Below are 27,390 nucleotides of genomic sequence, written 5' to 3' on the forward strand. Positions count from 1 at the left end.
TACAATAATATTTTGCATGCATTTCTTCCTCCTTCCTTCCAGCACATACTAACCTTACCATTGCCAGTATTTCTCATCAGGGAGTTAACATGCAGGCTGGGTATTAGGAGGTAATTAGGTTTCTTTATGTATTCTTAATTAATTTTTTATTTTATTTTTTAGTGTAGGTACTGGAGATTGAACCCAGGACCTTGAGCATGCTGAGCTGTACCCTCCCCGCAGCTGTTAGGAGGAAGGCAGGCGGTGCAGATCCTGGCTCTGGTGGGAACACGTACCAGGCGAGAGGCAGGCTGAGTGTGAGTGACGCCCATTCTGCAGGCGCCGCCTCCGCCCTGCTCTCCCATGGCTGCCACGCGGAAGTGCGGGCCCAGACTTGCTTGGTCGCCCGGTTTCTGAGGGTAGCTGGCTATCAGCATCTTCATGTGAAGTCTTCTGAGTCTTCTGAGTTTTTAATATTGGCAACCCATTCAGATTAAAAAAAGCAAACACCATGAAGACCTAATAAATTGCTTCAGTAGCCAGATTCAGCCCATGAGGCGCCACTTTTCAACCCAGTATTATGAAAAGTTGATTCATTTCATGGAGCGCAAAATCTCATGTCTTTCTTTCTGAAAAGTGACTGAGTAGGTAACGTACCAGTCAGAAATGTCCAAGTGGGAGGAAGGGCAGCGGCTTGCGCACAGGCATCATCCTACCCAGAAATGCCTTAGGAGAGTCATCTCCTCCCACCTAAAATCACCTAAAATCATGTCACAGCCATAGGTTGTCTCAGCTGTGCTGTAAGCAGTTTATTTCCCCTAACTTTGGCACTGATTACTAAGTTTGAAGATTAATACCAGAGAATTGCATAAATGTCAGTTTCCTGATGGTTGGTTTCATTTATTTATTAAGACTTCATTCTCTGTAATACAAACCACCCCAGATTAGGCCTCATGTTTATAGGTTCTGCCAGAATCGGTCATGCCATTAGTGAAAGCTGGCCTTTGTTGTTTCAAATGCTTAAAAACACCATGGAAATTATTAACTCCAAGAGCCTCAGAGGGGCCCTGGCAGCAGGCCACAGCTCATTCCTTCCTTCAACTCTTGTGTTTAGACCATTAAAGCAGGAATTTAATTAATTTTTTGATTAAGCAAAATCATTACAGATAATATTCAGGTAGGTTGTAAAGTGAGAAAGGGCTCTTTACTGAAACTTGCCCTATTTAAGATCAGAAAGTTGAAGGGATTAGCACCAAGGGGTGGGATTTTTCAGGTTCGGATCAGATTTGAATCTACCCCCAAATGGTAATCGACGCCAGAGTCATCATTATGAGAAGGCTGGTTGGGCCTTTGGAATTCGTCACTGTTGTCAGGCAGGAAGGTGATTCCATTTCACAGTAATTGAAGGTCGGATAGGATTCTTTCCCACCCCTGGGTCTGGGCCACAGTTGACAAGCTCCTTGTTTTCTTTGCTGAGGAAATGGAAGACCCATCAGCGCAACCCTCTTCCAGCACGTCAATTTGGCACCTCAACAGGGTAACATTAGAAGCTCTGAATCAACACTTAGCGGGAAAGTGAAACCAGCTAGCAGTCAGTCCAGGGAACTGAGATAAGCCCTTCCTTATCTGGTGGCCCTGATAAAAGCTTCACCTGCGTTTAGTTTGATGCCTGTGAAGAAGGGCCCTTTGTGGTAGCTTTTTTGGAAGCCCACAGTTTTTCTCTGCTCCAGACATTTGCCAAATAAAATTTTATTTATTTACTTTTCAATGGCATGGAAGGATGCCCCTTTAACCTCTTCTGTTATCTTCTTTAAAAGAAAGTTTAGCATCCTGTGAAGAGAGAGCTGGAATGAGATGATCTGGGATGTTTCCCTGCTTCTCCGCCTACTTACCTTGCGCCCTTTAGGCAAGTAACGTCCTCTCAGGTAAATTGCGGGGAATAATAGTACCTGCCTTTTGGGGTTGTGGGGAGATTTGAGATACTGCAAAAATAAAGAGTTGAGCACAAACTACTTGGGTAAGTGCTTACTAGGTGCTTGTTTCTGTTATGAGTATGATTGTTATGAGCAGAACGTACAACCAGACAGTCCTGTTCAGTCATGGGGTTCGGCTTAGAACACACAGCAGAGTGGGCTAAGAGGGAGAAAGAACAAAGAGGCTGAATTTAAAAGCAGAACTTGACCTCTGGCTCAAACAGAAAAAAAGAAATAACAACAACCAAAAAAATAGCTGGTGTGATTGATCCCCAAACCTCTGTTAATACTTGAATTTGAAAATATGCTGATGCTATGTGTTCCATCGTACCCACCAAGTTCTCTCTAAAGGAGAAAATTAGACCTGGTTATTGCTACGTATATTGTATCATTCTGAAGCTTCTCCTCTTCTGTCTACCTCACACAGAACCCCTGGCAGGTTTAATACCAATGAAAATGTCATTCGCGGGCATAACAATAATTAAAAAGAGAGAAAACAGAAGAGGGAGTACAGTCTGCTGGCCCATAATATGTGGATCAGCCTGTTAATGTTTTCTGTGGTGTTTTCAGTGCTAATTTGTTTTTCAGTTTTAGAAAGTCGTTGTTTAGGTAATTCTGCTAAATCATTTAAATAACTTCTTATTTAATTCTTCTCTGAGCTTATTGGTCCAGGATCTAGAGTCTAACTTGTAAATTAGCGGATTTAAAACTTAAAATGATATCCAGAAAGAATCATTTAGCACCTGGCAGCACTCAGAGGGACTGGTGTAATGGTTTTTGAGACAAGCAATTCTCAAAGTGTGGTCTGCAGACCCCATTCAGGGGGTTGAGTCAAAACTATTTTCATAATAATATTAAGATGTGATTTGCCTTTTTCATTCTCATTATCTCATGAGCATGTGGTGGGATTTTTCCAGAGGCTATGGGATATGCAGCCTGACACAGAATTTGAGCTTGTATATTTTTATATTTTAACATTTTTCAAGTCTTACTTTTTAAGATGCTAAATGTTAGCTATAACCCACATTACAAAAGCTATCTGGGGTCTTCAATAAGTTGTAGGCATGTAAAGGGGTCCTGAGAGCATAAAGTTTGGGGACTGCTGATTTAGGAGTTTGATGGTGACTGAACCCATCTTGGGAATAATGAGCAGCCCTTCTCCATCTCTTCAGAAGACAGTCAGGAAGAATTGAGTTTAGATGACCGCAGGAGAAAGTAAAATGATCTGTTAAGCATTTCCTTCCTGTTTGTTCTGGGAGACCTATTAAATGCCGCGGTGAATTTCCTTCCCTGGCCCCAAGAAGACCCGCCGTTAATTTAGTTGAGGCAGTCACCGGGGAGGGTCAGAGAGAGGAGCCCTGGGGAGCCCTGGAGAGCAGCACAGGCAGGTGGCCCCGCCGTGGGTTGTCACGTTTCTCACAGAGGTAGTGATAGTGGAGTTGGGTCCTCTGAGAAACAGTTCTGCGCACGGACTGCCCTCAACAATCCTGTCTTTGGAGTCACTCCGATATAGAAGGACACCCCAGAAGGGCTTTGTACTATTAGGTACCATGGTGTAAGCTCCCGCACTGTTGCAGCCTGTGCTTGAGGTGGTGACCCTGCGTGTCCACCGTCTGCCCCCTCAGATGGTGGTTGTATCATAAAGCGAGTGAGAAAGGTCAAAGAGAAAGCTCACTTTCTCCTGGTGGAATTCGTCCTCATTGTGCTGTAAATTGCCATTGCTCCCTCTTTCTCTTTTCTGGTTTGTCTTCCAGTCAATAGCCTGAGGTACCCCCTAGCCAGACCCTATGCTGAATGCTTTATGTACATGATCTCATTTAATCTATAGGCAATCTTGTAAGGAACTGGTTATTTTTGGTTAGTGTTCCCAGTGTACACTCAGGAAACCAGGACTCCATGTTTGCAGGTGTCCAGGTGCCACAGCTGAATGAGGCAGAACCAGGACTCACACCATTTTTGTGACTTCTGTTCTCTCCACTGCATCACTAGATCCGCAGTTTTATTGTGGGTTTGGAGTGGGAGAGGTGGATTGAAGAGAGGAGAGTACTGGGGCAAGAGGTAGCCTCAAGGGAAATAAAAGGCAGAGAGCGAGGAGGTGGAATGGATTAGTGGTTGTGAACAGGGATTCTGGTGTCAGACCGACTCGGTTTAAATTCTTGTCCTACCACTTGCTTTGATGTTTGACTTTGGGCAAGCTACTTAATCAATTTGTTATTCAGATTTTGAAAGTTAAGTGGAATTACTTTCAGAAAAGGTAGAGCCAAGGCAGGAAAGTTACACTTGTATAGGGTGATCTGGGTATATCTGTTCTGAATTGTTCTCAGTGTGGCACTCAGATATCCAAGATTAGGATGACGCATTTTCAAAAGGTGTGTTTCATCCTTTTTTCCCCCCAGAAAGTGCCACTTCTTTTTACAAAACGGTCATGTTTCCATAAAGAAGTGATTTTTTTTAAGGGATGAGGTGGGAGAAGGCTGTGTATATGGGAAACACTCATCTGCTGGAAATAATGATCAAAAGGTACATTATCAGTTCATCCGTACCAGCACAAATTCATGAAAAAATTGCAGCTGGTAAGACAACTGAGGTCATGTGTGAGGAATGAAAGGAAAAGTGTCTTGCTTGTTGAATAGGGCTCTGAGAAAGCATGTGGGGGGTCTTTCTTGATAAAAGAGTAAATCCCCTGGTCTTGATGAAACTGGCTGAATTCTGTTTCTCGCTACCGCTCACTCTGCCGCGGGACTGCAAACTGGGCTTTGTTTCTTAAGATGCGGTTTCCAAAGAGCTTCCAACTCCACATCTGCCTCTGAGTATTTGTAAATACTCAGGTTGGTGGGGTGGGAAAAACCTCACTAATATGGGAACTGCACTCACATTTGTAATTTTATATTTATTAATGACATTTTTTGCTCCAGGAAATATTAGGCAAACCTAAGGGTGAATCATATTGATTACTGCTTGTGGGCTGTTAGCTTTGGACAGTTTCTTGGAACCAGCCCATGTACCTCCATCTGTGGCAACTTGTAGTGGTTTTATATGTAATGTTCTCCCTCTAGTGGTCAGATTGGTTCTGTTTTTTGCTGTTTTTGTACAAATGGTCTCCAGAGTTGGTAAACCTTTCATTCAGGGGCACTGTGGATTTGGGATGGCTAGGGGGAGGGGATGAATAAGGGGTTGCGTACCTTTATTCCATAGGAAAAATTTTTCTGAAGTATTTGTCTGTTCCAATATCTAGCTTTTTAAAGAGGAGATGGCGATGGAGACTGACCTGCAGAAGGGAGGAGGGGTTCTGGAATGATCTCTCATCTTTTTACTTGGATTATTTTCTGAATTTCTTCTGCCTTTATTAATAATTATCTTGTTAATAACTCTCCCTCAAGTTCCTTTAGAAAAATCTTTATTATTTTTTAATTATATGAGCAATTAAATATATAGGGTAAAACTAGAAACTCTAAAAAATACACCAAGTATCTTTAGAAGCCCTTCATTCTGTGAATTCTGGTCTTCTTCCAAATCTGTGCCAGTAGGTAACTCCTATCAACAGTAAGTGTATCTTTCCAGACTTTTTTTTCTAGGCTCTTATAAACATATTCTGCGTTTGTCTATTGGTATTATTGAATACAGATGATTTATCTATTTATGCACACAGAAATCATACACAATGTGTTCAACTTATATTTGGTTTATATGGAACCAAATGGAATCATACTATAAAAACTAGTCATTGAATACATTTTGTGCACCCCATGAAAGTACTATATAGGTCTAGCTCTTTTTAAGATAGCTGAATTAATTAAATTCACTTATTTAAGCATTCTCCTGTTGATGAATATTTGGGTTATTTTCAGTTTTTATTGTTAAAAAATGTTCCAGTAAACCTATTTGTAGCTCCTTGTGTCTCTGCCAGCTTGTGCAGGTATTTTTCTGTACGATAAATTCCTGGGAGTCTAACTGCTATATCAGAGCTTATGGTTATTTTAAATTGTGATCGGTATTGACAGCTCTCCAAAAAGGCTGTACCAATTTATATTTCCACACAGAGAGAGAGAGAGAGGGAGAGAGAGAGATCCTTAATCCTAACACGAATCTGAGAACAACTAAGGTAGCTCCATGTAGGAAAATTCTTCTGTAGGAGATGCATGAAGTCACTCTGAGGTCTTCATCTGGCCTTCGGCCCTGGAGCATGCCTTGCTCCCTGTGGCTGAAATACAACCCTGGGGTATGCTAAGTGGTCCAATTTTGATTGCAAGTGACTCCAGTCTGCAAAAGTGATTCACTGTTAATGAAATCAGGCTTGAGGAGTAAATGGTTTCCACTCCCCACCCCTGCCCACAATCCCCAGTGACCCCTTCACTGCATGTAATTACCATGTTATTTTTCTCCCTGTGGTTTGGTGATCTGGATCCCCTTTCTGAGCTAATAGTTCTGACCTTTCCTGTGTATGGCTTGGTCGGGGAGGCTTCAGACCTCATGGCCCCTGAAAGTTAAGAAATCATAGTCTGAAGGTCAGAAACCTTGCATGTACTCTAGTCTCATCAGCTGCTTCTTCCCCTCTTCCTACTCCATCTGATCTCAGAGCTGGTCCCTGGGCCACGCCTGGCTTGTTGTGTTAGAAGTACTTGGGGGAGCTGTCACGCATGCACTTTCCTGAGCCCTCCCCCAGAAGACTGAGTGAATGGGGCTAAAAGGAGGCCTGGGATGTGCTACTTCCCAGTGTCCCCATTCTCACCCCCTAAGCTCTGGGCCTCTTACCCCTTGCGAGATTTAGTTGCATTATCTGTAAGATGAGGACTTGATTTATATCATACTCTCCTTTAAGGGGGAGGAGGAGAGGAACGTTGTCAGGAAAATTCTGCCCGAGACTTTAGGTTAGAATTGCTCCAGGGAGTCACTGGCGTGTCCATCTTTGTGGAAACATTGGCGGATGCTGCTTCTGCTGTGGGCTGTGTTTCGTGGCTTCCTTCTGGAATGACATAAACCAGTTGGAAGGCAAGACTGAAAAAATGTGTGCATAGAACCGTGGTAGACCCCTCATTTTTACAATCTTTAAGGACCCTACACTCTTGAATTCTGTGACTGGGGTACCTGGTGAAGTAAACCCAAAGGCGAGGCCAGCTGCACGAATCTAAGCAGCAGCTTTTGCTTTACAGGCCTTTAGAGAACAGCAGCAGAAGGCTTTCCGTGGTACCGAAGCAGGAGGAGGAAAGCTGGTGTGTAGCCAATGCTTTGTAAACGTTTATGAATGAAAAGAGAGCTAGATGACCTGAGTTTTTGGTATTAGCCAGAATTGAGGGTGTCAAGCCAGCCTGCTAGCGTCTTCTCGATGGTGTGTGGGCTTTTGGTTACCCTTGGCACATGCTTTCTTTGTTGGGACCTGTGGGTTTGGCAGTATAAACCTGGAGCTTTGGCACATTTATGTCCCATAATGTCTGTAAGACTCTTATAATTAAGTTGGCTTTGTGAGAAGGGATAAATTATTACTTACTGCCTTGTATGTCCTCAGAGTGGCACTATTTATAAATGAAAAAGCTGAAACTTCTGTTGGAGAATTCCAACTGAATTTCTTCTTAGTTTAAAAAAAAAAGTGTGAATAGCATTTGGTATCACCCTAGATATTTTGTGGCAGTGTTGGGGGAGGTGGGCAAGGTGTCTAACCAGCCACAAAAGTATAGATGTATTGGGGGAAAAAAAAGAAAGAAAAAAAAGAGAATCTTTATAAAGGAAAATAAATAAATAAATAAAGTGAAGAGATCCATTTGATCTCTATCCAGTAACAAATGCCTAATGAAACCTATGTCTTAAGTCATTTCAAATGATCGGTGCCAAAAAGTCTCCCTTGCTTTGAGCCTTATAAATCTCCTAAATTAAGAAAAGATCCCTATTTTTTATCTGGCATCATAATAAAAAAAAGAAACAAAAGCTATATATTCATTCATAGCAGAGCAAGAAAGAGGCTCCTAAATCTTAAAAGATAAAGTCTAGGGTTGGAAGATGAGTAAGTTCTGGGGATCTAATGCACAGCACTGTGATTACAGTCAACGATACTGTCTTATATACGTCAATGTTGCTAGGAGACTAGATCTTAAATGTGCTCACCACAGAGAAGAACTGGTAATTCTGTGACGTGACGGAGGTGTCCGCAGGCGCTATGGTGGTAGTCATACTGCAGTACACAGATGTGTCAAATCAACACATTGTGCATCTAAAATTATCAATGCTACATGTCACATATATCTCAATTTTTTAAAAAAGGTAGAAAGAGGGAGAAAAGCGTAGATCTAAAAGGTCCTGCAGGATGTTACCCATGTTTTTGAAGTGAACACAAAGTTAACATGAGGCACATTCATTTTCTACAACCTTCTCATGTTAAAATATACTCCACAAAATACTAAACATTAAGTATTAAAATTATTTAAAGATACACTCTAAAAAAAGTAGTAAAAACTAATTTAAACGGGAAGAATAATAAAAACTGATTTAAGTGGTAAAAACTTTTAAAAATTTTATTATTGTTTTTTTGGTGGGGGGGGTGGTAATTAGGTTTACTTATGTATTTATTCTTGGAGGAAATACTGGGGATTGAACCCAGGACCTCATGTAGGCTAAGCGTGTGCTCTACCACTTGAGCTATACCATCCCTGCTAAGTGGGAAAAACTTTTAAAACACCAAGATGCCCTTAATGTGCCAGAAGAATCATTATTCTAAGCACCTCTGCGTTGTGGTAGGAGGTAGCTTGGATTGAACCACAATGTCTATATGATTCAATCATATTTTCCTTTATGTCACCCCTCCTGTTAGCCTCTCTCATATGTTGTCATCAGAATGGCCAGAGCACATGTCTGAGGTGGGGGAACATCTTTGGCAGGATGCCGAGGTGCTTTCTGGTAACAGCGCCAGCCCACGCGATGTTCTTTGTTGCTGCTTTTGAATACAGCACTTCAGAACAAGGTGTTCTCTTATGAGACTTTAAATTGGTTTTTGATGGTCAAATAATCAAAGAAGCATTCCTAAAGAGAAAGGCTGCATCACATCTGTCCCCTTACACTGGGAATATTGTATGGAAAACTCATTTTTATATATTTATGTATATATTTTATATATTTATATATATATGTGGAAGAAGACAAAAAAAGAAGCATCTTAGTGAGTTTTTTTAAGCATGTGCAATTTTGGGAAATAAACAAACCCTCCATATTTGTAGAAGTTGTGTGTGTGAGAGCCTTGGCCCTGCATGCTGTTTCTCTTGTAGTGTTTAGGAAATGGTGCCTCAGTACATCCAGTTGCATATCCCAGAAACTGCACTGTCATTCTTTTTTTTTTTTAATTTTAATTTAAAAAATTTTTTAATTATTTATTTTTGTATATATATATTTTTTATTGAAGTCTAGTCCGTTTACAATGTTGTGTCACTTTCTGGTGTACAGCATAATGCTTCAGCCATACATGAACATACACATACTCATTTTCATATTTTTCACCATAAGTTACTACAAGATATTGAATATAGTTCCCTGTGCTATACAGTATGAACTTGTTTATCTATTTTATATATATTAGTTAGTATCTGCAATCTTGAACTCCCAGTTTATCCCTTCCCACCCTCTTCTTCCCCTGCAGTGTCATTGTTGACCTCTCCCTGTCTCTCATCTCTCACGTCTAGACCCTCTCCAGCTCCTGTCATTTCTACCTCCTAAATATCCCTCTAATCTATTTTCCCCCATCTTCAGTAGTCCAAACTGCATATCTCCCCTGGACAACTCTAAACCGTCTCCTAAGTGGTCCACCTGAATCCTCTCTCAGAACACCCCTCCGTCCTCCAACCCAAGTCACTTCTCCTCATTACAGCCATTTCTTTTTGAAATATAAGTAATTCTGCTCACACTCTGCCAGTGGCTTTCCATTTACTTTCAGGAAGAATATTATCTTAGTCAGCTCAGGCTGCTCTAACAAAACACCATAGACTGGGTGGCTTAAACAACAGGGATGTCTCACAGTTCCGGAGGCCGGGAAGCCCCAGGTCAGGGTGCCCGCTGGTCAGTGCCTGCTGAGGCTCTCTTCCTGGCTTAATGGACAGTCGTCTTCCCTCTGTGTGTTCACATGGCCTTTCTGTGGTGTGTGCTAGTGGAGAGGGAGAGATGTGGATAGAGAGGGAGGGGGGGAGGAAGAGGGAGAGAGGAAGAGAGGGAGACAGAGAGAGAGAAATTCCTCTACGTATAAGGGCACTAATTCCATCCTGAGTGTCCCCCGCTTTGACCTTGTCTAAACCTAATTACCTCCCAAAGGGCTCCACTTCTAAATACCATCACATTGGGACTTAAGGCTTTGATGTATGAATTTTTTTTGGGTGGGGGCATATTCAGTCCATAATAAACATAAACAATAATATGGTCTTTAGAACTTGGTGTTCCCAAAAGGATGAGACTCAAAAAGATGACATGCAGAAATCACATAGCACAAGGCAGCAAGTGGAAAGAGCAGCGTGAATGGTCAGAAGTTATCTGGGTCACGGCTTTATGTGGTTACAGTGTGTTGTGTCGTGATCCTCAAAGTGTGGTCCCCAGCTTAGCATCACCAGCATCACCTGGAAACTTCTTAGAAATGCAGATTTTCAAGCCCTATCCTAGATCTACTAAATCAAAGACTCTGGGATTTGGGCCAAGCAATCTGTGTTTTAATAAGTCCTCTGGATAATTCTGATTGGTGCTGAAATTTGGGAACACTAGTGAATGCTGTGCATTCTGCCCACACCCCTCTGAAGGAGTGAAGAAGTTATTCCTCCAGCTGCTCAGAGTGCTGTCAGCCCTCTCACCCGGGACCATGCCCCTTTCCAGAGGCAGGTGGCATCCAGTGACTGGCTGATGCAGAACTATTAAGGCTCTACCTCTCACCACAACTAGTAGAGGCAACCCTGCAAGACCACCTCGGCTTCAGAGCTCTTCGTGGGTTGGCTGTGGTCTTTGTTGAGATTTCATTACAGCCCAAGTTCTCCTTTGCCTGGTCTGCTTTCTTTCCTTCCTTTCCGCAGGTGTTAATCCCAACAGCACCCTCTCATAATCTCCCTGACTCCGACCTTCCTGAATCTCCTCCCAAGGAACCTAAACACATGCCTCCCAGGGGAAGAGGGGCTTGTGTTGAGACTTGAAAGAAGGATGGGAAAGAAGTCATTAAGCAATGAAGGGAGGGGTGGAAGTGTTGGAGGTGGGAGATGTCCTGAGGGAGGAAAGCAGCTTGAGCAGAACTTACCCTGAGGCCTGATTAGGAAGTGGGGAGCTAGCAGATTAGTCTTTGAGCCATTCTTGATTTCCACCCTCGAAAGAGTTGAGAATGCATTCTGATGAGTGTACAACTGGGGGTGGTATGGAAGAGGTAGGCTTGTTACTGGAGAGAAAAAGGGGAAGAGGTTGTTTTCAAGAGATGGGGAAGGCAGGAGAAACAGACTGGCAAGCAAGCAAACACTTCCAAAATAAACCACAAAGGCAAACCCATTTTGCCTTGAGGGTAAAAGGAAGCCCTGACTAAGGGGCTTCAATTATGTTGAAATACAGGGTAGGAGAAATACGTCTTAGCTTTGTTTGGAAGCACTTTACTGTGTCCACCTACTATGCACAAGTGCTTTGAGGTGATGGTAGGTTAGAAAAAGAAGACAGAAGTGGTCCAAGGGTGGAGGAGGGCGGGTGGAGTGTGGGCTGGTCAGAGGGGGACATGGTGAGCAGAGGCCGTGGGACATGTTGGGTTGCAGTTAGTTGCATCAGCACTTTGTAACTGGCTCCCCTTATAAACAGGAAGCGCTGAGTATGCCTGGACCAGACGACTCACCTAAGTTAGCAAAGCAGTACACAGCAGGGATGGTATTACAGCATATCGAGTAATTTGTATTCTCCCAGTTCAACCATGGAGATCTGGTAGTGAGGGCTGGGCTGGGCAGGTGGCTGCAGGGAGATGAATGACAAGGAGACAGCAAGCTGATGGAAGTGATGGCCAGCCAGCTAGCAGCAAACAGAAACAGGAGAAGGAGGGAAGGAAGGAAGAAGAGACAGGGAAATAAAATAAGGTGTATTGCTGGCTCTCTTGTTATTTTAGCTGCCTAGTAGCCATGTAAACAAGCAGGTAGGAGATGGAGTGTAAGAATGCCTTAACATCCAAAACGAAAATCCAGAGTATTCTGCAAAGAAGGCAAGGGTAAGAACAGTTTAAAATCACACACACACACACACACACCCCATCTTTTCTGGGGGGGGGGGGTGTTTAACAGCGTTTTATTGGGAGTCCTGTAGAATTACAGAAGTATTTTAGTGATGTTAATTTACACAACTTCTACCGACCATCAGATCTTTCCTTAAAACAAGATGAAGAGTTATGATTTGGGTCATAAAATAGAACCATATAAAATTGCCAGTATCTGACCATTTTGGACACACTGAACTGGAAATTTCTGTAATATTCACTTTAATGCAAATGAGTGCTTATTTGCACACACACACATCTTCTAATGCTCCCTGAAGGCAAAGTTAAGCAACCTGCTTATTTAAGCTTCTTGCAGAAGGAAACACCTTTGTAAAGGTAAGGGTGAGAGAGTGGCTTTTCAAGCTGGAGTCAGAGTGAGAAGATGAGTGAGAGATGAAGTGGAGAGGTAGACGGGGGCCTTCAGGTCATATTGAGAAGTTTGGGCTCCATCCTGAGTGTGATGAGCAGTGACTGAAGGGTTTAAAGGCAGAGGATGCTCTGTGGGGGTGGTGAGGCTAGATGTAGAGAAGCTGCTGCAGGGAAGAAATGATGGAAGCATGGTATAAAACAATAATGGGGCAAAATGAAAAAGATTTGAGAGATGTGTAGGGCAGGGAATTTATAGCAGTTGGTGACTAGTTATGGGAAGGAGGAGGAAGAGTCACAGATGACTCGTAGCTTTGGGCAGTGAGGCAAAAAGTAATGCAGTTAACTGAGTAACAAATGTAAAAATAGCAAGGATTGTTATCCCAGGGAAATCCCAAATGTTATAAAGTAGAAGGGACCTCTGAGGATGTTCTTCAGATTCTGCTTATAATCTGGCTCTAATTAAATCATCAAAGACAGGTGTCCTTTTATTTAAATGACTAACAGACCTCCTTTGGGAGCTTATTCTATTACTTCCATGACACTTACCACCAAGAAAAACTTATTATATGGAATCTAAATGAATCTTGATGTAACCAAAGACAACCTCTGTAATAATACAACATGTGTGTGTTCTGTTCTGGGTAGCACAGTGCAAACCGAGAAATATGCCTGTAATGATAACTAAATTTATATAGTACTTTAATAAATCCATTATTTTATGTGAGTCCCATAAGAGCCTTGCTAGGGAAGTTAGTTTCCTCCCTTATAAGCGTTGAGGCCAGGACAGCTTGTGGGAGAGCCGCAGGCAATATGTAGAAATATTTAAAAGTTATAAATCAAGTCCGACAAAAATGTCTTCACAACCACAAGAATGGAAAACATGTATAAAGTTACGGCTTTAAATGACTGATGTTGGCAAAATATCAAATATGATTAGTTCAGTTATCCTTGCTCATTCCTGGGCATCCAGCTGAGTTGGCAATGTTTGGATGAATGATAAAATCATGACTTTTGTGAGTCATACTTTTTTACATATTTATTACAAAAAATCAATTTTTCTTATCTTTATTTCAGTAAAATCATAAATTGTGCTGTTGTAAACAAGATTTTCACATAGTTGATGTTCTGTTCACAAAGCTCCCAAGTGAGACCATCTTTTTTGAGTCAGTGTAGCTTTCTGACATTTTTTATTAATTTCAATTTGAGAAAGCTTTACTGTGCTGAGACAGAGTTGAAAATAAATCATGAAATTTACTTATCATGTCCAAACATTGTAATGGGATCATATCCAATGAATTATTGCAGAAAATGTTAATTTCATCACATAAACTACTCACTTACATTGTCATTTTAACTATCTCTTAAATGTAGTGTAATGAGAACCAAGCAGTGTGAACTAACCAATATCAAACTTCTAGACCCACACATCTACAAATTTAAAAGTGATATGAATTGCTTAATATTGCAACATATTTCTGTCTCCATGGGCAATTGTAATGAATACTGTGCTAACTCAGGAGCACCTCTGGAAACACAAACTCCATCAGAAAGAGAAGCAAGAAAGTTGATATTCACTACGACAAGGAAACTGTACCTTGTTATTTAAGAATTGCATTCATGCTGAGAGGAAGGATCTGATAGATTAATTCAGCTATGTTCTTACCAGACTAAGCACTCCTCCTCTCACTGCCCTCCGAGGCAGGGTCCACCTCTGACCGTGATAATGGCTGCAAAAAAAATCACAGCATTAGGCGCGGTCATGTTTTGCTTTGAGGACGTAAAGCAAGTGGAGAAGCATTTCCCTGGGACCTGAGAGTGTTTATTCCTGAGAGGAATGTTCAGAGTTACAGGTTACCAGTTTCCAAGTGAGAGGCACCTGTATCTTCTTCTTATGACAGCTTTATGGAGATGTAATTCACATAACATAAAACTCACCTCTTGGAAGTAGTTTTTAGTATATTTACCCTAAAATGAATCTCCGAATCCATTAGCAATCACTATACCTCCCTCTCCACCAGCCCCTGGCAACCATGAATCTACTTTATGTCTCTCTGGAATTGCCTACTCTGGACATTGCACATAAATGGGATCATACAACATGCACCTGTTTGTGCTGGCTTCTTTCATTTAACGTAATATTTTCAAGGTTCATTCATGTTGTGGCAGGTGTCAGTACTTCATTCCTTTTTATTAATGGCTGAATAACATCGTGTGATATGGCTACTACATTTGTTTATTCATCCATCTGTCGACGGACACTTGGGTTGTGTCTGCTTTTGGCTGTTATGAATAATTCCATTATGGATGTTTACATACAAGTTTTTGTGGGACATGTTTTCATTTCTCTTGGGTCTATACCTAGGGATGGAGTTACTGGGACATGGCCTACTGTGTGTATAACGTTTTAAGGAACTAACCAAATGGCTCTACAAAGTAGATGTGCAGTTTTACAGCTTCACCAGCAGTTTATGAAGGTTCCAGTTTCTCCACATCCTTCTCAACACTGGTAAGTTGTCTTTTTGATTCTTTCTCTCTTAATGCATGTCATTGTTTAAACCCTCTACAAAAGTTAGCTCATTTGATCCTCCCAATAATGCTATATCCAGAAAAGGGGATTCAGAGTCAGACAGGTTCTGTAACTTGCTGAATACTAACACACTGGAGAGTAGCAGAGCTGTAATAAGGAATGTATTACACAAAGAAAACACTATTTGAACACTCAAGGGAATGAAAACAATTTAGGGAGATACCCTTTTTAATGAGATCTTTCTGAGTTTATGATAAAATCCTCTGTTCTGTGCAAGTTAGTCTCCTGTTGATATAGTTAATCCACTCTCTGCCTTATACTTTAGAGCTAGCCAGTATTGGGGCTTAATATTGGAAACCAGAGGGAGAAAGAAATAATCTCTGAATATTCCTCTCAATTAAGGCAAAATTTTCCATTTAGCCAAGAATAAAATCTATCAGCCACTGATAGTTTGTGAATATTAATTTGAAATTTAAAAAAATAATTTTTTTAAAAAGCAGATTTGAAAAGCTTTGTTCTCCAAGTATGATCTTTATTATTCTTGGGCCAAAACAGTTTCTGAAGTACACATTTCCAGATTCTTAGTGAAGTCAGTGGAAACTGAATTCAGAGCTATTTTCTATGAATGTCTTAATTCCATGAAGACACATGATACCTTTTAAAATTCTAATTTTACAGTAATTTATAATTATAAAATTTTATGTATTTTTTATATTAGGATAATAGTCAAGCAGAAGTATATCTTTTAATGTTTGCTCTCAAAAGTAGAAGTGTCAGCTTTCTTAGGAACACAGCAAGAAACTAAATGCGGTTAACTCAGTGCCTAGAAAAGACTTGGAACAGAGTCTTCAGCTCTTACTTTAGGAGTCTGATTTCCAGGATTTCATGCGATTTAAGAATGAACTTGTGCATAAGTACCAAACAATCCTAAGGGTCAGTGAGTTCTCTCTCTGGAACAGACGCTGCTCTTGTCCTCACTGGAGTGTCTCTGATTCACAGACGGTGACACTCAGTAGGCAAAGGGCTGAAGAAGGAAGGCGTATCTGCAGAATCCAGCAGTGAGCCTCTCATTTGCCTTCTGATCATTTCCTTATTGCATCTGAAAGAACTCAGTTACTAGAAAAGCTTGAGAGGAGGAGAAAGGCCATTTTATTTTATTATTTTTTTAAAATTTTTTTAAAACTTTTTTTATTGAGTTATAGTCATTTTACAATTTGTGTCAAGTTCCAGTGTAGAGCACAATTTTTCAGTTATACATGAACATACATATATTCATTGTCACATTTTTTTTTCACTGTGAGCTACCACAAGATCTTGTATATATTTCCCTGTGCTATACAGTATAATCTTGTTTATCTAGTCTATATATGCCTGTAAGTTATCTACAAATTTTGAACTCCCAGTCTGTCCCTTCCCACCCCCCCCCACCAGCAACCACAAGTTTGTATTCTATGTCTATGAGTCTGTTTCTGTTTTGTATTTATGTTTTTTCTTCTTTTTTTTTAGATTCCACATATGAGCGATGTCATATGGTATTTTTCTTTCTCTTTCTGGCTTACTTCATTTAGAATGACATTCTCCAGGAACATCCATGTTGCTGCAAATGGCGGTCAGTTTTTATGGCTGAATAGTATTCCATTGTATAAATATACCACATCTTCTTTATCCAGTCATCTGTTGATGGACATTTAGGCTGCTTCCATGTCTTGGCTATTGTAAATAGTGCTGCTATGAACACTGAGGTGCAGGTGTCTTTTTGAAGTAGGGTTCCTTCTGGATATATGCCTAGGATTGGGATTCCTGGGTCATATGGTAAGTCTATTCCTAGTCTTTTGAGGAATCTCTGTACTGTTTTCCATAGTGGCTGCACCAAACTGCATTCCCACCGGCAGTGTAGGAGGGTTCCCTTTTCTCCACAGCCTCTCCAGCATTTGTCATTTGTGGACTTTTGAATGATGGGAGAAAGGCCATTTTAAAATGAGGGATACAAGCTGCATCAAAAAAAGCAGGACTGCTTCAGAGGAATCAAAGTTAGAGAGGAAGGTTGGCAGGGAGGAATGATTAGTGTGGGGGAAAATCTGTTCTGTTTTAGATGTTGCACATTTGTAGCTTGGGGCACTTTTCTGTGTACTCTAGTATCACCTATTCACATGGAGCCATTCCTGATAATGTTATGTGAACACGCAAACCCTAACATACTTATTATTTTAACAGCTTTGGTGAGCTGTAATTCACACACCATACATTTCTTTCACTTGCAGGGTACAACTATCCTACTTAGGGTATCAGACAGGAGTAGAGTGTTATCTATATAGTATGGGTCCCTGTAACTTTTTTTTTTAGTTTTTTTTTTAATGGGGGGAGGTAATTAGGTTTATATTTATTTATTTTTGTAATGTAGGCACTGGGAATTGAACCCAGGACCTCATGCATTCTAGGCATGCATTCAACCACTGAGCTGTACCCTCCCCACTTGGGTCCCTGTACTTTTAAAGTGCAGAATCTCCTGGTGGTAGAGTTTAAATGTACTAGAAAAGAAATTATAGGGCCTAAGAAATAATAAGGCCTAAAGTAATTACTTTAGCTTTGAAAAAGTCTAATAAACTTCCACAGTAAGTTTGTTTTTGCAACATCCTTGCTTTGAGGAGGGAAGTTAGAGGTCTTTGCCTCTCCAGAAGTTTAAATAGAATTACAAAACTTCCACTCCCTTTGGTGATGCTCATAGGGTTATTTTCATGTTGTTAATAAAAGAAGTGAGGCTCTTTGATGTTTTGAAGCATAACCTCACAAGCCTTGGAGTACAGCCAAATATATAGCAAAAATTTTATAGTTTGTTTCTTTTTATGATTTTTGCTTATATACATGGAAGTCATTCTCATGGTTAAATTTTTCACTATTGGTGGTAATTATTAGGGTTTTACCAGGTGATAATTAATCATGCCCTTTTCCTTGATTCGTGTTTAGAAACAAGTGAGAAATAAAACGCAGGAGTCAGACAGAAATGAAAATATAAGCTTTATTCCTGATAAAGCTGATTGGAAAGCAAGACTTAGGTATACAGACACAAGGCTTTCCTTGGATCATTGATGAGGTTTGGTGCTAGTACTAGAAAATTCAAAATAATAGTGGCATAAGTGAGGAAGGGACTATTTCTCACCTAAAAGTCCAGACATGTCAGATCAGGGCTGCTAGAGCAGTCCACATATACAGCCCCAGACTCCTTTCCATTTTTTGCATTTGCTGTGCATGGTTTCCTTTTCCAAGGTTGTTCTGGGGTCTAGTATGGACCAGCTCTAGTTATCATGTGTACATTCCAGCCAAGAGGAAAAAAGAGGGGTTAAGGGAAGGATATCTCCATTTAAGGACACATCATTTTCCATTATGTCCCACGAGCTACAACACAGTCACTTAGCCACATCTAAGTAGGAAAAGTGAGTATTCTGGGCTGCCATGTAGCCAGCTAAAACCTGAGAATTCTCTGATAGAAGGGGAGTGAGAGTAACTGCTGGACGACCTGCCGTCTCTGCCACATTCCTGAGTTAAACTTACACAGCCAGGCAGCAGTAGAAGCTAGACCACCACTGGCGTCCCCTCTAGTGAGGGGCAAGCTGCTTACCACAGAGCAGAGACTCACCTCGAGGGTAAGCTGCTTGGAAGAGGGGAACCCAAAGAGGGCTGAGCCCAACATGCTCCATCCCTTCTCATTCTCTTCCACTGAGAGGTCAGACGTGTTTCTCCTATACACTTCCTTCCTCACTCACATCTGGCTTTTCTAAGGGACAATACAGTGAACTGTCATAAGGCAGGAACGCAGCACATGATTTGGCACCGCAATAACAAGGTTTCCTTAATTTCCTGTCTTCTAGCCTTTCTTTGTCTTCACAATCCACTAGATTAAGAAATCTTCCTGAATAGTCATAAGAGAGTTCTTCTTCTGGCAGAATGTCTCTGGCTGCAAAAAGTGCCAACTTTGGTACCATCGAGTCAATTCGGACAGGAATCATCAACAGATTTGGCTCACAAGAGTGGTTAAGGAATCTTCCAATATTTCCTATAGAGGTAGGATCAATAAATGTTTCCATTACCTGCCCATTACAGACATGTTCCCTGATGGCTATGATGTAATTCGAATCGTGTATTGTTTGTAACTGAACTCTTCTCTGTACTTCAGAGAACCCTAAAACCTCGCCAGCATATTCACAGACAAACCGTCCTTTTGGTATAAAGTCCAAGGTGCGAAGTCCCCAGCCTTTCTGATCCGTCTTGAACACCTGGAGGTGGAACTGCAGACCCCGCTGGACCACTCTGTTCCTGCAGCGGTCACTGCACCGACACAGGACATTGCATTCGAAAACGGGCTCAGCATACTTTGCTTCCGATCCTGCATCTCGGAGGCATAAATCATCATCATAGTTCTTCTCACGACGGAGGCAGGAACAAGTACCAGGGAGGCAGGGGGTTTTGAGGCAAATGCATCCGGGAAAGGTTATTTGAGTGGGATCAATGTCTGCTCCAGGTCCGGCTACATGGTCAGGAGTATACTACAAAAATAGAAATACTGTAAGTCAGCACCGCATGCCATATACTTCATCTGTATTTCAGCAGCTTTTGGCTGAGACACTTCTTAATTCTAACAAATGGAACAAGACAAAAATGACAGGATACATTAAAATATTTTCTAAAAATATCTCCCTCCAATTTGAAAAATAAATTCTTAGATTTAAAATTTGGTGGTTTCCTTTTAGGTATTGGAGTAACAGTAAGAAAAATTTATATACTTTTCCTCTTGTCAGATAACTGAAAATTTTGTAACCCATTTTGTTTCCCTCTTAGCTTTAGATGTCAGGACAATCAGTGATGAATTTCATTTTCAAATGAAGTTAAGTGTCTTCTCCTTGGCTTTTGACCTCTTATCTGATTATACAAATGCATATGTGTTTTTATCATGAGTTACCTCAGATCCTTTTTGGGAATAAGAAAGTCATAAATGACAAATCAATGAAAAATGGCCTTTGGGAGAGAGTCTTCCGTTGATTTTTTTTTACAGAATTTTTTAATTTGAAGATTATCTAAATTTTTATTCTCTCATGTTTTTAAAAAATGCTGCTACCTGATAGTTCTGTTTGAGTCTTCACAATGTTAAAAGCAGAAATTTGGCAAAAAAAAACCTTGCAGACAGAATTCTAAAACTTGTATTTATTACATATATTAATAGATATTTAAATTTATTGTAGATATACTATATACATGTAAAGAAATCCTGTTCTTATTAAATGAGAAAGGGATAATACCAAAAGGTTTCTCTGTCTTTTAAAGATACCTGTATTTTCAAAATGTCACATTAACAAAATCTTATGAAAAGTAAGTCCTAAGTCTAAAAAATCTATGTTATTTCCTGACCTCTGGTTATTTCCTCACTGGAAAAATAAAGCACATTCTCATACCCTGAAGATTAAACTCTCTCTCTTGCTTATATGGAACCTAATTCATTTATTTATACTCGCTTTGTTCCAAAAAAGGATTTAATGAGGCTTACAGAGAGGTAAGAGAAATGAAAAATAGGTAAGGTGAAGGGAAAAATAAGATCCAACTAGTTGAGCGAGCTTAGCCACACTGAATGTGTAGCAGAAGTGGATCTGGCTCTGCCTGAGAGCAGCCACATCTAAGCGGTTAATATGATTACATGAAGGGCTTGCACTCTCTGCAAGGAGCAATCTCACTGCTTAGAGGCGCTGACTTTTTCCAACATGGAGACGGGAGAGAAACTTCACCAAAGAGTCTGTCTAAACCGTTCTCTTCCAGGAAAGAGTTTCACTGGCTGTTTTTCACTTCGTTCATCCTGCCCCTCAGTAAAGGCTGTTGGCATGCTGCTGCAGCGAGTCAGTACGAGCAGTTCTGAAAGAGACCAGTCGCAGAGCTTTGCTACAGAGATAGATTTTAGTGCATTTAGAGGAGCCTTTGAGCTGCGTATCTCCATTAATACTGTGTCTCCAGGCCAAACTTCAGGAAAAATACTGAGCAGCGGGTAGTTGTACTCCCTGTGGCGGCCTCGGTGGAGCTATGCAGTTAGGTGCAAAATCCTGTACTTTTAAAAACGCTGAGCTGGGGGGAAGGAATGACATCCTCCTGTGAAAGATGAGGATGGTGAGTGGGCGTACCTGCGGGGGAAGACCAATACTGCTTAAAAGGTGATTTGGGGGTGGACAGCAGAAATAGCTTCTCCTGTTTGTGTCAGTTCTTACAGCTTTAGCTTAGCAGAGATGTCCTAAAAGGATAAAGGATGGCTTGGTAAATGATGCTCCATCAGTCAAATTCCATGACTGCTGTCTTATATGGAAACTACTTCCAGATTTTAAGAGGCAACGTTGAAATGGTTACGGAGACATTTTAAGTACTTGCAAAATGAAGACTTTACTATCACTTTGTTAAACTTTTCATGAAGAATTCTTTTCAATTGATTTGTTCTTAAAGGTGCATATATTTTTAATGTACTACAGAAATCACTAAATTCTAAGGTGATTTTTTTTTTTTTAATGCTGAAAACATCTTTTAAAATCAAGTCTGACTTAACTGCAGTTTTCTAACCAGGAGAGCATATTATTCCCTGTTGAACTTATTTGCATATGGATAAGTACTTTTTGGAAAAAATACTATTATTTGCTTATTTTTACTTATACATTTAAAATAAGATTTTGGAGAATCTAGCAATACATTTTTTAAAATTCTGCAATTTAAACTTTTTGCACAATCTAAGATCCTTTAAAGGCCTAGATTACAAATGGTAGCTGACTCCAAATAAGCTGAAAATACTTTCCGAAGGATAACAGAGACTTCTAGATAAACTTCCTGTTTAAATAGAATATATATATATATATATATATTTCCCTTTATGGATGTAATCATTGACCCTGATACTGATAATCATCACAAATTATTTTATCTCCATATGTTTCCATTTTCTCCTCGATAAAAGGTTGGTTAAATGCCATTACAGGATATTTTACCTGATTTAGAAAAATTGGCTATACTCAAGAAGTCTTTTGAAAACGGTAGTCTAGTTGAACATATCATTATGTAATTATCCATCTTTTCAGGTATCTGACTACATATTGAAAAGTTATTCTTTTCAGAAATAAACTGGTATCATCGGTCTGACATTTTATTCAAATATTTATAAGCCATGCAAATTGAAATTTTGAGTATCAGAAAGCTAATAATGTTAAATGTGTTACAAACTGGGAATGAGCTGACATGAGTTTAAATGCTCCCAATTTGTAACACTCTTTCCATAGTCTGTACCCTACTCCCTGGGACACAGCCCAGGACCAAACTGATCCAAAAGGGTGTCACCCTGAGGGTTTTTGTGCTTACCCTAAGCCAAGAAGAGACCAGAGCTTGTGGGATGTGGCCATACAGGACATATGTTTTTATCCATGCAGCATCCATTCTTTTTTTTCTGATAAAAGCACCTTGAGTCTTCCCAGGGGAACCCCGCTCACTATTGTCTTAATGCTTTGGATGGGGGTCCAGGTTGGACAGGGGCCTAAACCTGGCTAATCAGAATATCACTTGCTCTTTTCAATAGTATTTGGTTCACGGATGGACATAGGACCTAAGCTAGATCAGTGGGATATAGTTCTGGGACTCCTGCTGAAACAACTAGGGAGGAGGCATTCTTTCTCCACTGGGGTGCTAAGCTGTAGTGTATCCACCAGGCCTCCCAAGTTCTACTGCACACGTAAGGCCTGAGTGTGCGACCGGGGATGTGAAGTGGGGAGATGGGAGACAGAAACATCTGATGACACCTTGAGAGTTCTTTGATCCAGACACACCTACAGTTACCACCCCTGGATTTTGCTGTTATGTGAGGCAATTACTTCCTTTTTTTTTTGGCCTGAGTCCGATTGTGTTGCATTTATGTTTCCCACAAACAAATGAGTCTTGACTGACAGACCCAGGGTGGAAGCTGAGAAATGGTTCCAGGAAATGGCTGGAAAATTTAGTCAAAGATAGAAATGGCTAATGAGCAATGAGGTCTCCAACTGGGAGGTGAGAATAGAGCAAAGTGTGCAGGAGGCCAGACAGAAAAACTGTGACCGTGTCCTGGAACCCTGGGCAAGCAGGTGAGAACTTCTTAATGCAGAGCATGGGATGTCCTAGAGGAGACACATACAGGACCAGGCTCTTGTTAGCACTGTGACTCACAGCAGGTGAGTTACTAATCTTTGGGTTAGAACTGTAAAACAAGGCCAAAACCTGTATCTGAGGCAGGGAAGATTCTTAAGAGACTTAATTAACGTAACACTGTACTGTGTCAGCCACTTTATACTTTTAAAATAGTCACTTCCTTAAATTATTCTAGATATTATTTGTAGACTTCATATTTAAAACATCATCTATTTCTGGCACATTACTTAAGCTTTCTAAATATTCTCTTTCTGTCTATCTTACAGGTTGCTGTGAAGGAAAAAATGAGAGGAAACCATGGAAAGAGCTGACTCCAGTGGCTGGCACATAAGTGTTCAGAATGAATTACACAGGCTGTCTAGTAGGGTGGTGGAAAAATCACGTTCCGGAGTTAAACTTTCCAGGTTTAAACATATTCAAACCAAAATTACGTCTGGGAAACCATATGATTATATTCCTACCTCCATTACTTATCCATCTTGGGGGGGGGGGAACCAAGAGCTGACCCAGAAGATTGCTTTCATTCATCAGTAAACACTGCCTTATTGCCTATTGTATGCACATGCTGGGATTTAGAAAGAACCACTCAGAAAAACACAAAAGAGGACATGCAGAACTGGATTTTTTATCTTTCTGTGGTTGTTGCCATAACATACATTTTACTTTTTCCTGGTATGTATTGTAGTGCAAAATCGATCACACAAGAGTTGGCAATAAATGAAAAACTAACTGATCAGTGCAAAATGCATTAGAAACCAGATACTTGAAGAACTGGGTAGAGATTTCAACTTTTTTTGACAGAAAACTGGAATTTTTTTTTAATCAACGGTCACCCGAGAAGCCAAAATGTAAACAGGAGACATCCTCATACACAATTTCTCCCTTCTCTAAACTAGACCTGCACTTACTAACAGTATGAACTTTGGGGTCTAAGTGGCAGAGATTGTAGGGTTCTCTAGCTGTACTAATGTGTAGGTCTTACCTTTCCAACAAATGTACGTCTCAAGGAAAGGCATGGGCATGAGGTTTGGGGTGTGGACTGGTGGTGGGGGCTGGGGTCCTATCCATAGTACTAGGCACAGAGCACATAGCTCAGGAAATATTATTTGACTTTTAGTCTTAATATGAACAGTCTTAATAACTTTTGATTGGAAAACTTGACTTTTCTGAGTCACATTCTGTATCGAAGCCCCAGAAACTGAAACATGACACCTCACAATATTCTGGGCTTAAAACCTAGGCCTTGATTCTGAATTTTAAGGAAGTGCTATGAAAGTCCTCACTCCTTTTTTGGTTGTTTTGCAACACCAGCTACAAGAATCTTTGTACTTGGCCTGTAGCCCCATGAGTTTGTTTTTGCTCCAAGCAGCTATTAGGAGACTGTGAGCCAGATAATTCCTGTCAAGGCCAAGTTGAGATCTTAAAAAGGATATTTTAAGCTGGTATCAGAAACCTGAGAAAATGCCTAGATCCAACTCTTATTTCAGGAAAATCAGTTTATTTTCTACTTGGCTTTCAACACCGATGGCATTATGATGTGGTTGATTCCAATCTGAACATTTGAATGTTCTTTTTGCCTTTTCCAACAGTACTGCAAAGCAAACTAGACAAAATAATTCCTACCTTGAGTTTCCTTATGTGTGCATATGTCTGTGAAGGCAGGGTTTGGGGCAACCAAGCTATTTTGACCTTTTGTAAGAATGGTTTTGTGCTCCACAAATATATGGAAGCAAACTAGTTGAAGGCACTTTTCGGCTCGTAATTTAAATGTTTCAAGGATGTTTTATCTTCTTGGTAAAACTATAAGCTCTTTAAGGAAGGGATCTTGTCTTCTTTCTGTAACTCTACCCAGAGCTGTGAATACAGCCAGGATGCTAGAATACTATGGGATTGAGTCTTAGCCTCCTGATTTCCATCAACTGTAGGTATAAGGACCAGTCACAACGCTTCCTCCATCACCACCTGCCTCTTTTGTAGCAACCAAGTGCTTTCTATCTGCTCTTGTAAGCTCAAGGGCAGGAATTATACTGTCACCGTTTTATCTTCTATACCTAGCCTAACACTGTACCAGGCACATTTTAGGCACCCAATTATTTGTTGAAGAAAGAGAACGTATGTTTTTGACCAGGCATCCAGCAATGTTTGGTCTTGAACACGCTTTTACGGATCAGTGTTTTAATATGGTGCTAGCCAACTGTATTATTAACCATAAACTGCCTGATGTACTTTGAGGAAAAATAACCATTTCTGACATTAAAATCTTGCTCTTCCCTTTGAAAACGTCTACTGAATTTTTTATCTTACTTGATTCTCACAACGTGCCTAGGAAGGACAGACGGGGTTTGATAATGATAATGGATGCGAAAAGGGCTATAAATTTTTAATTATTTTCATTGTGAAGATGAAAAATCTCAGGCTGTGAGAAGTGGCTAAGGTGGCTGAGCCCTGAACATAGCTCTCCTACCACCGAGTCCAGTGCTCCTTTCCGCTCCAACATCCTGATTTTTTTGTTTTTTGTTTTGTCATTTCTTGTTCCTTAGGCAGGCCAAGCTCAGAGGGGTGAGAAAGTTGGAGGAGAAAGGACTTTGAGGTAATAACTGTAGTAAACAGTTATTGAGTTCTTTCAGCACCAGGAACTGTATTTTACTTGTAATTCTCAAAGCAGTCTGGAGAGAGGTACTGTTATTTTAACTGCACACGGGAGGACTCTAAGGCTTAGCTGAGGCTAGTTGATAATTTGCCAGAACGCTCACATGAGGGAAACCTCAACTAAGTCTGACTCTAGGGGCTGAGTTTTTCATCATGTCACCAGGCTAAGATCCGTTAATAGGTCCCATGCCTTATTTTCGAGACACCTGAGACCAGAGAGGCAAGTGATTTGTCCTGGATCTCAGCGAGTTCTGGGGACAGAACCAGGACAAAGAACAAGATTCTCACGCCTCTTTCCAAGGGACCTCACGAAACCTCTGGTTTTGCCTTCAAGGAAATAACTGCTAGTTAAGGGCAGAAAAGAGAATACTCTTGTTAAGGTCACTGCGGAACGCTAAGATAAAGATCGAAATCTGTGAATTTAAGAGTTATGCTCGAGCGCAAACAGCTGTGCAACTAGGTAAGAAAAAAGGTCGGGAAGTCTGGAACAACGTGACGCACGATAATCAACCGCGGATCTACGACCATGTAACCTAACCTCGCAACCACCTAGCCCCACACTCTCCCAGAAGGACACCAGCCCCGCCCTCGGGGCTGCGCGCGCAGCGACCGCGACCGCGACCGCCCAGCCCCGCCTCGTGCAAAACGGCGTCGGCCACGACCCCCTCCGGGGCCGCGCGCAGCCTCCGGGCCGGCCGAGCCCCGCCCCCTACCTGGAAGGGCTCTGGCCCCGCCTCTGGGGGCCACGCGCTCACAGGCAGATTCTCCAGGCCGCGCGCGACATCTAGCTGCTCTGTCAGGGGCTCAGGCTCCTCCTCAGTCGCTGCCATCCCGCAGGGCCACCTCTCCACGGCTTTAGTGTACGTTTCTCTCCGACGCGAGGCGCCTACCGCCTAGACTATCTTGAGCCTCGCAGAGGAAGCTGGGAGTCGTGGGTCCCGGGGCCCCACTGCCTCATGGGAGTCTTAGTTTTTCTCTCACAAGTGGCCTGTGAGGGCGTCTGCTCCCTCGACCCTCAGCGTTTCTTGACTTTTCGGTCTGGCTCGCTTTTTGTTTTGAGCCACACGCACCACAAAAAATAGAAAACCTTGTAAGGTACGGACAAAGCTTTGGGAACACACCACGGAGTGCTTGAATTTTTCTTGTGAGCCCAGGGAGGGCTTCTGAGGCGAGCGCGTTTGTCCGGGTCTCTGAGGGCGTAGGGGGCTGGAGTGGGGGGAGGGGCGCGCTCTTACCCGAGGTGGGGGGGTCACACTGGGGTTTCTGAACATCTGGAACTTGCGGGGACGTTCGGTGGCGTTTGGTAGGGTTTCCGCGGCGGCGGCGGAGGAATAGCCCTACGGGGCGTGGGAAGGCTGTGTGTCGGCCGCGCGCCGGCTGCGCGCGCGCTCTCTGACTGGCCTCACGGTTCCCTGTCGGCTTCTCTGTCTCCGAGGAAACCACACCCCGCACCGGCAAAGGATTCTGAGAATCTCGAGATG

The 27,390-nt window shown here is 41.5% G+C and overlaps 1 protein-coding gene and 1 long non-coding RNA gene across 2 annotated transcripts; one reads left to right on the plus strand and one right to left on the minus strand.

Annotated features, from left to right (window-relative positions):
- The first annotated feature begins 1,918 nt into the window (after positions 1 to 1,918).
- On the plus strand, positions 1,919 to 19,378 carry LOC123618916 (uncharacterized). Its single transcript, XR_012499882.1, has 4 exons — positions 1,919 to 15,052; positions 16,580 to 16,682; positions 18,940 to 19,132; positions 19,245 to 19,378. It is a non-coding gene; the product is annotated as an uncharacterized LOC123618916 (long non-coding RNA).
- Positions 18,072 to 26,998, minus strand: LOC105074763 (histone-lysine N-methyltransferase SETMAR). The gene is made up of 2 exons (XM_010962392.3): positions 26,623 to 26,998; positions 18,072 to 19,614 (listed from the first exon to the last, which is right to left on the minus strand). Exons 1-2 carry the CDS (start codon positions 26,737 to 26,739, stop codon positions 18,811 to 18,813), a joined length of 921 nt encoding a protein of 306 aa, XP_010960694.1. The 5' UTR covers positions 26,740 to 26,998; the 3' UTR covers positions 18,072 to 18,810.
- Between the last annotated feature and the right edge of the window lie 392 nt (positions 26,999 to 27,390).

This window comes from Camelus bactrianus, chromosome 17, assembly GCF_048773025.1.
Source record: "Camelus bactrianus isolate YW-2024 breed Bactrian camel chromosome 17, ASM4877302v1, whole genome shotgun sequence".
In the NCBI taxonomy this organism is placed as follows: domain Eukaryota; kingdom Metazoa; phylum Chordata; class Mammalia; order Artiodactyla; family Camelidae; genus Camelus; species Camelus bactrianus.